The 13723-nt window shown below is 47.6% G+C and overlaps 2 protein-coding genes across 2 annotated transcripts in view; both read right to left on the reverse strand.

Moving 5' to 3' along the window:
• Nucleotides 1-4063: 4063 nt before the first annotated feature.
• Nucleotides 4064-8581, reverse strand: LOC105548095. The gene is made up of 3 exons (XM_011991958.1): nt 8376-8581; nt 7431-7864; nt 4064-5428 (listed from the first exon to the last, which is right to left on the reverse strand). The coding sequence occupies exons 1-3, from the start codon at nt 8579-8581 to the stop codon at nt 5403-5405; spliced, it is 666 nt and encodes a 221-aa protein (XP_011847348.1). The 3' UTR covers nt 4064-5402.
• A 3120-nt stretch (nt 8582-11701) lies between these two features.
• Nucleotides 11702-13723, reverse strand: part of HOXD8 (homeobox D8) — an 8160-nt gene continuing 6138 nt past the window's right edge. Inside the window, exons 5-6 of the mRNA XM_011991959.1 lie at nt 13480-13723; nt 11702-13093 (exon numbers count right to left, since the gene is read on the reverse strand). The exon at nt 13480-13723 is cut by the window's right edge and continues 4 nt beyond it. Of these exons, the coding sequence (XP_011847349.1) occupies nt 12798-13093; nt 13480-13723 (540 nt within the window). The 3' untranslated portion in view covers nt 11702-12797. The remainder of the gene's footprint in view (nt 13094-13479) is intronic.

A 13723-nucleotide genomic window follows, 5' to 3' on the forward strand; every position in this document is an offset into this window, starting at 1 on the left:
AAGGAAGGAAGGAGAGAGAGAAAGAAAGAAAGAAAGAAAGAAAGAAAGAAAGAAGGAAGGAAGGAAGGAAGAGGGGAGGGGAGGGAAGGAGAGGGGAGGGGAGGGGAGGGAAGGAGAGAGGAGACCACAGTACATATTAGTTTCCAGGCAATTGTGATGAGGTTTTTATGAGAATGGGGTAAGGAGAAGACAAGATTGAGGAGAAACAGTGTTTGAAACAGTGATGGGTACCTAGCCAGGGCTAGGTAGACATTCTTTGAACAAATGGTGATGAAGCCTGGTGACTGAAACATGCCTGCAACCTTTACTGTGGCCTACACAAAAAGATAAAATTACATAGCCTACTCTGTATATTTAGACAATAACAGAAAAGTAGCTGTGAGTAAAGAAAAGGAGAGACGAAAGGAATATATTGAGGCAGACATCATTTATGTCTTATGATCTTAGGAAAGCGAGGCAAAGTGATTTAAGAGAAAGTGTCCACCTTCCCATAATCTTCTCTTGTCTTCTCCTCCCCCTCTTCCTTTTCTCCTCCCCTCCTCCTGGTCTTCTGTAGTTGAAAGAAAGAGTGGAATGGAGAGAGAATCTGAGTGGTGGGAAAAGCAGAGCTAGCGTGTGCCAGTTTGTTGGGGAGTTTCCCAAGAGCTTGCAATGGTTGTGGTGATAATGGAAGAGGCAGTGGGGAAGGACAAGTTGAGCCTTCTTAAAAATCTGGAAGGAATTAATTTATAGGTAACGTGGGACTGTGGGTACTGTCCTTCCCCATGTGGCTAAAAAGAGCCTAGCAAGCTCCCATGAGATAGGGCACCTTGTAGGGCTCCTCCAACACCTGGGAGTCAAAGTAGCTCGCAGGAAGGAGGAGAGAGTGAAGGGGTCCCGGGAGGGAGCAGCTCTACTCCAAAAGTAATGAAAGTCACCCCTCTGCCCACCCTAAGGGCCCCTGCTAGGTGGCTCCAGGAAAGAATAGTCTCATTTTGGCTCTTAAGAGGCCTTTTGCCTGAAGAGGGTGGAGCTTTCCTCTTAAACTCAATGTTTGTACAACCAGAAGAGATAGGTGGGGCTTTGAATACGCTCCCTGGCCACCTGCATGTGGAGAAAGAAGACTGCCCATGGGCTGGTATTTAAGGACATAGTCTGGGGGTATAGCCAGAGAAGGATTGAACAGGGAGTCCCAAGCATGAGAGAAATGTAACTCTAAATTCCTGGCGCTATACTCTATCACCAAAACAGAAACATTTCTCTCCCTGCCCACTTCCCCCCGCCCTAGTGGAGTCACTCATTGGAGCTCTGGCTTGAGGACCCAGGGAGGCAGAGGTGACCCCACACAAAAAGGCCAATAGTGAGAGAAGAGACCAAAACAAAAGGGGAGGGGGCTTGGGGCAAGATGTCTGAGAGCAGGGAGGCAAGAAATAAGGTTCTAGTGGTCCCAAGAAGGGCAGAAGAGGCTGAGGTGGCCATCTAAGTACTAGGAGAACCAAGATTTGTTTGAACAGGAGGTGCTGCCCTAGGCTGTAGGCAGAACACTGCCTGACAAGCTTGGTAGCAGAAGAAACTGTATGTCTTGAGAGAAAAATCTGACCCAGGAGGACTTCCTGGCTAAACCAAGCAAAGCAGCTTGGCCAAGAGCTACTAAGGCTCTTATGAAAAAAGTCTGTAGACAGAAGTCATGGACCCAGAACTAAGGGTGAGGACTTAACCCTCAATTCTCCACTGACCCTTCCAATTCTTTGAAATTCCATACATCTTTTATGAAGAATTATAAAAATACCCTTTCTGGCTACAGCCCCTACACATGTTGGGGGGAGAGGCTCAGCTGCTGCCCTGGAGTCCAGATCCTGGGGCACAAGCAGTTGAAGGGGTTAGGAGGGTTGGGGGAAGTGGAGGTGGGGCTCCTCAGCTTCCTTGGCTGTTGTTGGTCTTTTGCTTTCCTACCCTGCCCTAGATTTTAAGAGACAAGGAGGGTCCTTGCCCTGGGGCTATAGGAGAACAGCAGGAACAACCAGCCCAGTGGGTGTGACTGACAGGACAGGGCAGTGATGGAGATAGTGATTGCAGGAGCTGGATAAACGGGCCTGCTCTCAGGAAAGACCTGAAGCCATCTGTGGGAGTGGAAGATGTGTCTGTGTGAGTGTGAGGCCTCCCCTACCTGACACCTGCCCACTGAGGAGTTAGGGCCACTTTCTGCCTGGTGTAATGCTGATACATTTAGGTGCCAGACATTCAGACCCAGTGGGCCAGGACTATGTGGCCCATAACAGCAATAGGTTAGGTCCCAGAACTATGTTCTCCTGAGTCTGCTACTTCCTGTGTGTTCAAACCTGTCTTGTCTTCCATAGAATTTAAAAATTTGGTGAGTGAACCAGGGGTCTTTTGCTCTAAAGGTCTAGGCCCGATTACTCAGTAAGAGGGGGATAATAAGAAACATGTATGTACTGAATACTTGGTATGTTGCAAAACACTGGTTTAAGTACTTAACCAGTGAGTTAAAGTACGTAAAGCAGTTAGAATAGTGCCTGACATATAGTATTGCAAGTAAGTAAAAATTCTCATAGCAACCCTTGAAGGTACTCTTATCCCTCCTTTTCAAAGAAATTAACACGTCTAGAGAGTTGCAGTACTCACCTAAGGTCACACAACAGGTAAGTGGGACCATGGCAGTCTGAACCCACAACCCATTGTCTTTGAAATCTCCAAGCCAAAAGTACGGGATCCATGGCCCCTTCCCTAAAATGAAAGTACTCAGCATATAGGGTGGTGACCTTAAAAAACACAACCCTGGATGGAAGCCTAGGAGCTCTGGGGGATGCCTAGTTGTAGGGGTAGAGGGAACTTGATCTTTGGAGAACAAAGGATCATAAAAGGAGCAGGAGAGATAATTGACCAGTGGTTCTCAACTGCCCTGGGGGGAGGATGTTTACAAAATGAAGGTCTCTGGGTACCATATCTGGATATTCTGATTCAGTAGATCTGGGATAGGACCCAGAAACCTGCATTATAAACAGGAGATTTGATGCAGGTCTCCACTGAGAATCCTTACCCTAGAGAAGGCAGTGGGGAGAGGGGGACAAAAGACTGCATTGCCAAGAGATAATGGAGGATCAGTGGGATTGGGTCAGAGCATTAATTAAGTAAGGTGTCGCTAGCTCTTGAAGCTGGTGCGAGGAGTACCCAGTGGAGCCCACAAAAGGCCTGAAATGCGCGAAGTGGTGGTAGAAGAGTGGTTGGGTGGTGTGGAGTAGACATGCGCATCTGGCTAGTTCTCTCAAGCTGCAGAGCAAATGGGATTTACCTAAGCTCTAAGAGTCTCCAGAGAGTCCCAGGACCCAGGTCCTGTTCTAAGTGAGCAAGGGCAAGGCCCATCAGCCTGTTGGAGGGGGTACTAAAGGATGTTCTTTTCAAGGCTGTCCATTCCGGGTACCAGGAATCCTGGGCAAGGTAAATGACAGGACCCGCGGCCCAGAGGGAGGGGCTGGTTGGGATCCGCGGATTGGGCCCAGCTTGCCCCACACAGGATTCAACTTGCTGCTCCCAGGAGCGCAGCACGAGGAAATCGCGCCCCCTCCGGGAGGGCGGAGAAAGCGAGGTGGCCTGCCAACCCGGAACGGCCCTAGGCTCCCAGGCTTCGGAGCTGCCTCCACTGCGGGTCTGGAGAAGGGAACCCCTGGGGGTGTGGGGCGCAGCGCCGTCGACCCTTGTTCTAGGCCCCACACACTTTGCGCGCGGAGATAGAGGGAGTCGGTGAGGGAGGAGAGGAAAGCGATCCCTCCGCTCCCGCCCTTCCCGGCCGCAGCAGCCGGCGAGACGCTTGTCCTACAGCGCCTCCTTCTGGACGAGGCGCCAGACAACCGAGCAGGCCGACCACCAGCCCCGGAAACCTGAGGCTGAGACTTCCTCCAGCGGGCGGAGGTCTCCCGGCACCAAAGGCTGGTTCTACAGTGTCCCCTGGGGCGGCTGAAAGGAGCAAGAGGGACCTGAGGCCACCTCTCATCCCCTACCCCCCTACCCCAGCACAAACAACAAGCTCGTGGCCCATTAATTAAGCGAACCCAGGCGGGAAAAGCCCTTATTTGTCCGTTTATTTATTTATTTGACTACTCTTCGCCAAGCTGCTGCGCCCCAGAGCCCTCGAATGTGCTGTGCTGGCATAACAAGATCCGGGAATGATCGGGCTGAAGGATTGGCCCGAAGTTTGGCGGTTTGAACAGGCGCCAGGAGGAAAGGCCTTTTCCCAAAGCAGTAGCACCAGGCCGAAAAAAAATCTATACCCTTCCCCGAGGGGCAAATATATGCTATATATATACTGGAAAGAAGAATGTTTCCTTTGGCCCCTGTCTCGTATTTGCAGCCTATGTCTAGCGTACAGATTTAAATTGGGGTGAGGTGATGAGTCATAATGATTGGAAATGTAGCCAAAGGTAGAACTGTTCAGCTATACAGGGAAGGCTGAGATAAAGACAAGATGAGTAGCGAGCCTTGACGGAGGGAGAATGGAAAGATCGGGTGTATCTTCCTGCTCGAGTCCACTCGTCCCCTCCCCCACAACCCATGCTTTGCCGATTGAATCCTCGGGCCGGACAATTTAACTGCACATGCGCTGGACGCCGGGCGCGCGTGTGTGGCGGGCACTGTGGGGCCCCGAGCTGTGCCGCCTGCGTGCACCGTGCAGTACGGATGAGGCACCGCGCACCGCTTCTATGCCTGGATGCAGAGGAGCTTGGGAACCTCATCTCAAGAAGCAGGAAACATACTTTTGTTTTTCAGTGAAACCTGTATTAAAAGCTTCAACTGTCCTTTCTGATTTGCAAGCCCTATTCCGCCGAACAAGCAGCATCTCCTCGTTGCCAATGAACACTCTGAAGGTTGTTATGTGGATCAGAAATGTCACATACAGGGCACCGCTTTCCTTAAATTGTTCTTCAAGGCGGGGAAAACCACCCTACATTCAGAGAGCACAACTTCTCCCTCATTCTGCAAAACTATCAAGTCTAAAGGACCAGTCCCTAGAAAGAGGGCATCTGTTCACGCCATTTCCGAAAACGTGACCCTAAATTGAATTTAAGTTGGAATTCTGAGTTTTTGGTGGCTTCTCCCCAGCTTCCGGTGCCCCCGTATACCCTGCCCGGCTGCCTGGCCGCCGCACTGCGGCAAGGCCGTAAATACCTCTAACAGCTGCCTGCCAGCCCAGGGTGAAATACTGTCTTTGTTCGATTTCCCTTGCCTTCCTGGTTCAGAAAACAGAACTCTGGCAAAATGTACTTGTTTGTAGAAACATCTGACGAGAAAATACGCTTTGTTTTCAGCTCTCGTGCTTGGCCACATTTATAATTTCGAGTTTCGCTCTTTCTCCTGATCCTCGCAGAGATCTCAAGCCCAGTTCATGGCCTGACCCGTCGTCACCAAGGTCAGGACATGCTACCAGCTCCCTGCTCTATGAGAGAACAGAGGTTTGGGCCAAGGACACCGGGAGTTATACTTCCGGGCTTCTCAGCTCTTAGGGTCCCAGCGTTTTAAATTTTCGTTTCATTTTTTTTGTTACGTTAACAGAAACAATGGGGTTATTTCCGGTAGTGGCAACAGCACGAACTAGTCTCCTTGAGGACTAATGGCCCGAAAGTTTTTGTGATTTGCGGATTATTTCCCTTAGATGCAATCGACCATTTCGTTCTAATAAGAATTAATGCTACCACGGGGCTTACAAAGAACCCCTCAGTCTTCCAAATCTGCCCATGACATCAACCTCTGCTGCGTAATCGGACCTGCACCCAACCCAGGTTTTTAGTCACCCAAGCGCGCTGGGCTACAGAACCCAGGGAAAAGCACTGAAGCTCTTAACATAGAGCTTGGCCATCAGGGCCACACCCCCACCCCCAGCCGGGTACCATCCAACCTAGGGACTCTTCCTGCTCCGGATCTACCCGGCAGGGCCTAGAAGCCACTGTCCAGGTGCCTGCTTTTCAATGGGGAATATTTTTTACCCCATCAAACAATGACCTCAAAGACCATTGTACCGTAGTAGAGAAATAATTACAAAATACAAACACTCCAAGTAAAAAAAAGAATCACTCAAGTTTCTTATTTGTAAGTGATCAGAATTCGTGATCCAGGAGAATTTGCAGGCATCAGCTGGCCACAAATCGTGGACCTCCATTTTGAAATGAGCATGATTCCATCATTAATTATGAAAAACACCTTTCCACAAAGATGACATGTTTTGTTCAGAAACGCTTTTATGGCCAACGTTGTTACATTGGAATTTTAAGAGAACAATAAGTTAGGATTTACCACTGGGTGCTTTGGGAACCATACCCTTGCCTCGCGCAGGCCAGTCTCATGCGCAATGCGGCAGATTGTCCAAAGGTTTCATTTCATAATGTTCATGACGGGAATAGGCAATAGGATTTACGAACTGCATCCTCAAGTGCCATTCAAAATCAGAGGGAGAAAACAGCTTTTTTTCTTCTGCAAAGGATTTTCTTTTATGCATATTGTTTCATTTCAGCAGTTTTGAAGTTGAGGGTAGAATGTTACAATGTAATATTTATTAGTAGGCCGGAAAAAAAACCACACAACCCATCAATACACTTAGAGAGCAAAAAGATCTACTCTTCCTACTCTGGCAAATAAGAAACACACGATGTTTGAACACAGAAATGTCTTGTATTTCTCAAAGATTTATTGGGTTTTTACCAAGACCTGGACCATATAGTCTGATACCATTACTTCCCAAAACATGCATTCATTTTGTGATATAAAATAATCCAAATTCACCTGACAGATTATCATATGTGGGAAGAACCTATCTTGAGTTGTTTAAAAATTTCTCTAAGAACTAGAGAAACATTTAAAAATATTTAAAATTCCATCTCATACAACACAAGGCCCAATAAACCATTAACCCTAGAAATTAACCAGCATCAGTCACTAAAGCCTAGATTCAAACACTAAGCACATCCTAGGAACAGAGAATTCACCCCACCCCCACCCAAGCCCCAACCCTCAAAAAACACCTGTTATTCTCCCGGGAACCTCTGGCCACGACCACAGATAAACCGCAAAAACCACAGCTCTGTATAAAATGCCTTTAGTGACCCCCAGCAAGTGGAGATGTTCAGTAGTAACCCGTCTACACGCTTTCTCAGGGTGGGTTGAGGGGCTCTCCATCTAGACATTGGGATCCTGTCTGTGGCTACCCATCTCTCAGAATTTCTGGAAGAAATAATACTGCCCCCTTAGACTTCTGAACCCAGCCGGACCCCGCCCCGGGCCGCAGGGGACGCCCTAGGAACCAAGTAATGGGGGGAAGGGGCTTAGACAGCGACCCTCAGTTCCCCGGGAAATGTAGGGGAGCAGCCGAACTCAGCTGACCAAGGGGGTCGGCGCCCCAGGCTTCTTGGTGGCATGCTGGGGCGCGGGGAGGGGGCGACTCTTACCCGAAGGCTGCCGAGCTGCAGGCGGCGGTCGGTCCGGGCGTCTGCCGTAATCCACTAGGCGCTGCCCGGCTGCGCGCGCTCTCGGCGGCAGATACCCGCTCATGTTGGTGAAGAAACCGCGCCGGAATCGCGCGGCTGCAGTCACCTCGAGCAGGCCGGCTGCTCCTGGCAGGCGGTGTCCGCGCCGGCGGGGGGCTTGGCGCCCAAGGCCCCTTCCAGGCCCTCCCTCGCCGGGCTCCCCACCAGCTCCGGAGGTGGCGGCTGTGCGGACCGAGTGAGCGGCGGTGGGGCCAGGCCGGGCGCCGGGCGGGAGCCGAGGCCGCGGCAGACTCCGCAATCCCTCAGCCGGCGACTGAAGCCCACCTCTGCAGAGACAAAGGTTAGAAAAAGAGGGGGTGAGGCTCTGGGAAAGCAGAATGCGGGGGGAAATTCGCCTGGGAAATCAGGAAAAAGGCCGTGAAGGCGAGCGGCGCCTGCACATGACCAGCCGCAGCCAATGACGACCGCAAATAGGTCATAAAAAGGTCTATTACCAAGTTGTAAATTTTCTTCAAACAAAAAGGAATTTACTGCAATTCCTTGCGGATTTTGCACATACAGCTCGCAAGCGCCATGTTTTTTCCTCTTCTGCTTTCTCTCTCCCCCGCCTCCTCTCTTCCTTCTCCTACTCCTCTCTCCCCATTCTCTCTCCTTCCTCCCTCCTCTTTCTTTCTCTGTCCCTCTTCACCTTTCCCTTTTTTCTTCCCTTCGTGGTTCTTCCTTCCCTCACCCCCACCTCTGTTTCTCTCTTTTTCTAGGATGTGAGTGTGTGTGTGTGTGTGTGTGTTCTTTGGTTTGGCTCAAAACCTCTGCGCAGTTGGCCATTGTGAAGGAGGGAAATGAACTCAATGTACTGCTCACGCTCTGGGGAAGCGATCCCCACAGCAACCTCCCCCCATCTCTCACCCTGTGCCAGTCACTTGGCTTCTCCTCCTCTCCCCTCGGGAAAAGGCCTGTCCCCAAAGGCAGCCAACCACTTTCAGTTTCCCCTCCTCCCACTCATCTCCTTGCAAGCCAGTCCCAGTTATCTTGGGAAGAAAATGCGGGCTCTGCAGGCCAAGGAAGTGTGCCCCCCCACACACCGCTCCATCGTAAATTGGGGTCCCTCCCATTCCCGGGAGGTTCTGCAGTAGGATAATCACCAACCAGCCTAAAGGCTGGAAATGGTTTTAGGTACTTGTCAACCTCTCCGAAACACCCGTTTGAAAGTCCATCACCTGATCTTTCTCCACAGAAACATCTTTCTGGACAGACAGGGTTATGGTTCCTGGATCCCTTCTGAAACTCCTTGCTCTACGTCCCCCACTAAGAGCAATTTTCATTTTTATGGAGTTTAATTCTAGTTCTCCCCTCTCCTCTTGCCTCCAAATATTTCCAATTGAAAAATGTGTTCAACGCAATACTGAAAAGACATTTGTTCAGGAAAAGAGTGACTTCCTCAGATCAGCCTAGAAAAAAGAATAATTCCTTTTCCTCAAAGGCCGGCGTCACATTCCCTTTATATTTTTCACAGGAACTGCTCTGGTGAACTCCTGAAAGTAAATGTCCTTGGCTGGCCTCCAGCATTCCCCTCATGGGCATAGCCATGCAGCCTTCAGAACTTTCCTGAAAGAGGTACCACCACCCCCCATCCTTTTAAAGACAGTGTCTTTAAACTTCCAATACTATGTTACAAATATTTGCATTGGATATCTGTGTGTAAGTTCTCTGCTATTAACATCTTCACACCCAGTAAGTACCTAAGTGGATGTGGACTGAAGCAGGAAGCAGCACAGCACCCTCTGGAGCAGGCCATTTGTTATCCCTTGAAAAAGTTCTGATGACCTTGGATGTTTTTGATTAAAGGACTTTTGCTGCCATCTGTCAGCAAAAGTCATATTCTTTCTAGAAAAAAGCCAGTGGGCCCTAACTTTGCTGGAAGGAACCACAGCAGCAGCCAGGGCCCATTAAAATGTTCTCTCTCCTCCCTTGTCCACCCCCAGATGCCCAAGGATTCAGCAAATACTGGGGAAGCAGAGGACACAAGAAACTTGGATGTGAAATAGCACTTCCTTCTGTATTACAGAATAAAACAATATTTTAAATTACACAAGCAGATGGGGCAAGTTTTTGGGCCCTCACAAGCCCAGAAGACTTCACACAGGTATACTGGTATATACATGTGGAATTGAGCAAAGAAGTTGTTTAATTCCAAAGTTTTCTGAGAAATAATCTCAGTAGTCAATTTGCCTCATTATCCTCTCCCCATCTTACCCAGATAAAAGCAGAGCTTTATGACCCTCCTTTTCAATTTGGGGAATGAGGGCTGCAAAGAGACTTTGCACAGAAAAAGCAGCCATATTTGCATTTTCTCCTCTTGTGCCCAGAGGTAAGCGATGTACTGGGCTTTGTGGAACCTCACATAATGGCATCCTTGAACTGACTTCTCTGAAAACCACTGAGACCCACATCCTCTTTTGTGTGTTTCTGGTCATTGCAAATGGAGAGCCTAAATCACTCAGAAGGCTTGGTTCTTTCATTCAGTGTTAACATTGGAGAGTATTATTTTTCTCTAAACGGTTTACAGACCTCTCTAAGCCGACTGCTGCAGTCCAGGGCTGAAAAGCACTGTCCGGGATGGCAAAGCATTCTCTGAAGGTTTATGCAAATTTCTGCAGCAAAAAAATGTTTGCTTGTTGCCTCAATGCTTGGATGTTGAAACACTTGAGCCAATTAGAAGGGCATCTTGTGCGCAAGTCACTGCCAGTCTGTCTGCATGAAACACCATGATGGGGGGTGGGGATGTCTAGTCAGTGTAAGAAAGAAGGTGGCGAATGTGTGTGATGTGTAATTCCCCAAGGTCTTTATTTGAACACAAATCTGCTCTTTCCCAGCTACAAAAGGAAACATTTACCTACATGTATAATTAACACTCTGGGCGTGTAAGCTATGTATACATACAAATTCATATTCTAAAATACACCAGCTATTGCAACAGTCTTTGTCTGTACATGAGGTATGAATTTACCATGGTTTAGCGGGCCAGTGGGGCCAAAAGTTACACTTCGAAACCAGCACAGAATGCTGAAGAAATGACATTTTACCTCCTCTTCCTTCCTTGATTTCCATACCCACCCATACAGAGTGCTCCCACCTGACAGTCTTGCCAACATTATTTCAGGGTTCTAAAAGAATTTGGTGAGCATCCTTGAACAGGAGACAGCCAGTTTTACTAATATACAAAGGAGTCCTGAGTCCCTTAAATCCAGGGCAGCTGGATTTCAGCCAGCACTGGTCTTTGTATGGTTTACACTGGAGGCTGTTCCCCAGCCTCTTGGCCCTTGGCATCCTTACTCTGTACCAACCGACAGCAGTCTTAAGCAGCGCACAGAGCAAAACATTCTCAAATCCAGCATAGGCATTTGCAGCTGTCTCTTGGAGTGCAAATGTTTAAGTCCTGGGCCACTTGTGATTTAAAATTATCTTTCCTGGCTCAGGTCGGAGAATGTCACAGCCATCACTTCTTCCCAGCATGTAAAGCCAGGTGGTGCTTTCCTTCTGACCTGGCCAGTGGCAACATTTCTGTGGTCTGTGAAGCCACAGGCAAATAGCCTGACAAAACCCGATGAGGTGACCCTGGTGCAAAACTATAGGATTCCATTTTCTTACCTATGTAATAAAAGCAACTCTGGAAATAAAAACGTATCCCTTTGAAAATAAACACGGTTAGAGAAAGCAGAGAGCTCTTTGATGACTACCTAATAAAGGTGCTTTTCCTTTTTCGGGAATGAATGTTACTTTACTTGAATTTTCCTCTTTTCTCCCACTCCTCTTCCCCCTACTTTCCCCTCTAAAATGGCAGCTGCAGGAGCAGCCTCCAATGGAAAATGGATATCTTGTTAATAACAGATGCCAAACCCCAGCATCAACGCTGGCTCAGTGGAATAAGCTGTGGTGTAACATGGACTCTGGGTTGTCCCCCACTGGGCCCACAATTTGAGTCCTTTAAGAGGATCAAAGCTCTCAGAGCATCTTAGCAAGATTATTTAGAGCAAGACAGACTAGCCAGTCCTCTCTGGAAAAAGAAGGGGCCCCTGCGGCTTTTTTTTTTTTTTTTTTTTTTTTTTTTTTTTACAGCGGTGTATCTGTGTGACGCCACCCCTTTCTTATTAAACAGAAGCCTTGAGTGAGTCCTGAGGCGACTGTTAGTGATTCACGGAAAAGGGGTATTTGCCGCGCTCAAAGACACTAACTCCAGAAAGAGATTCATTTATTTATTAAGGAGCTAGCGACATTCTGGAGTTGTTTACACTCAGGTTTTTCTGCTCTTCCTCTCAGGGCTTGTTTCAAATAGGTAAGGCTATCACTTTCCTGAAGAACAGCGGAGGACGTACCAACAGACGTCTGAGATGCGCACAGTAAGCTGGTTTAAAACCAGCGGCGAACAAAACGAAGGCAATACAAATAAATATGGCACCTACTGAAAATAACGGAACACAGCGGCAGCCACTGCATAAAGAACTAGCGATTTCAGGCGATTACAGGGGCGGTTCAAAACGAAAGCAAGTTAAAAAATGAGACGCATTTTACAAGGCGATTTGCCAGAGTTGCCAGAGTATTTAATTTGTATGGACTATAGAAAAATAATTGTCAACTTGGACATTGCCTTTAAACTCTTGTCACTGGCCCAATCTTTTCCTTAAGTTTAAGGAAGCTGCAGAGCTGGACTATACCGTTACACTCTTCAGCTAATATGTGCTTTTCGAATGTTTAGCCCAGCCTTTTCCCCGAGATACTACATTTAGAAAATACGCACAGAAACCTTTTAGGAGTAAACAAAACGCACCCGAACCATTCATTATAAAAGAAGAAAAAAATCCATAAATAATACATTGTAATCAAATAATATAAAGTATTCTGCAGACATCATTTTTAAAACAAATTAATAGACTCCTTTTAATTTACTCACCACAAAGATTAAAACGTTCAAGTGCACTTGTTTGATTAATAAAGCATTTTATATTCAATTATTAAGTGCTAATCATTAGGAAGTTTACGTTGTTCAGGCAAATCACCAGCTCAGACATTAAAAACCATTATAAAAATATAGCTACAAGGTCAGTATCAAATTACCCTTCCATAGGACAGCTCAAGGACTGCTTCTATGTGATACTAGAAACTTTTTTAAACACCCAAATCCCTCTCAAAGCGCAGAAGCCTCAAGAGCAGTGACATGAAGGTAGCTTGAAACACAGGTAAGGTCCTTTCCAACAAAGAAAATAGGTGGTGTCCACAGCATATGGTGATCATTAGTTTTAATAGTCTGTGGTAAAATTTTAAAGGTGGAAGTTAATTTGTCGGGCCTTCTGCTCTGTCTTCCTCCAGCTCTTGGGCTTCCTTTTTCGTTTCCCCGTCCTTTACCTCCTGCCGGGAAACGGGAAATTTGTCCTTGTTGTTTTCCTTTTTCCATTTCATTCTCCTGTTTTGGAACCAGATTTTTACCTGTCTCTCGGTGAGGGCTAGGGCGTGGGAAACCTCGATTCTTCTTTTTCTGGTCAGATAGGGGTTAAAAAGAAATTCCTTTTCCAACTCTAGAGTTTGGAAGCGACTGTAGGTTTGTCTTCCTCTTCGTCTACCAGGAGCTGCTGATTAAAACAAAAAAAAGGGGGGGGGGGAATAAACGTTTTAAAAATGTTATGGTACCTCTGCATGTTGCTGGAGGTTTGTGGAACGGGGCCTACGGGGTGAAATATACACAGCGCTTTTTAGCTCAAATATATATAGGGTGTGCAGGCAAGAGAGGCAGAGAGAAGGTCTTCACAATTATTCTGTCCCCATCATCTTTACATGGTTTCTACTTTAAAAAAAAAAAAAAAAAAGTCTGTATTACTTTATGAATGAGAGCCACTGTGGCTACACAAGAAGGAAAAGGAGGGGGAGAGGGAAGGGGAGTTTTAAAGCCAGACCGTGAGATGAAAGCAGATTTCTCCCCCTCTCCCCTCTTAAAAAAAAAAAAAAAATGCATCCCAACCTTGTGGTCTCATCCAGGGAAACATTTGAGAAGGAGACGAGCTCTGATTTAAGTGGTCTGGGTCCTCGCCAATATTACCACTGGACGATTTACAGTCAGGATATTGTACCAGCTCGGCCTCTTGCTGGGTCGTAAAAATCGGCTGTCTCTGTAAGTTATCGTATCCGTAAAACTTCGCGGGCTCCCCGTGACAGGCAATCCCGCCGCAGGGGGGAGGCGGCGGTGGAGGCGGAGGATGCGGAGG

This window comes from Mandrillus leucophaeus, unplaced genomic scaffold, assembly GCF_000951045.1.
Source record: "Mandrillus leucophaeus isolate KB7577 unplaced genomic scaffold, Mleu.le_1.0 Scaffold40, whole genome shotgun sequence".
NCBI classification, from domain to species: domain Eukaryota; kingdom Metazoa; phylum Chordata; class Mammalia; order Primates; family Cercopithecidae; genus Mandrillus; species Mandrillus leucophaeus.

Excerpts from the sequence above, each read along its gene's own strand:
- LOC105548095 (XM_011991958.1), bottom strand. The coding sequence starts at position 8,581 with ATGGGAGGGACCCCAATTTACGATGGAGCGGTGTGTGGGGGGGCACAC. Across the intron at positions 7,865-8,375 it reads AGCCAAGTGACTGGCACAGG|GCGAATTTCCCCCCGCATTC; the intron begins GTGAGAGATGGG and ends CTGATTTCCCAG. Across the intron at positions 5,429-7,430 it reads TGCAGCTCGGCAGCCTTCGG|AGCAGGGAGCTGGTAGCATG; the intron begins GTAAGAGTCGCC and ends GTTCTCTCATAG.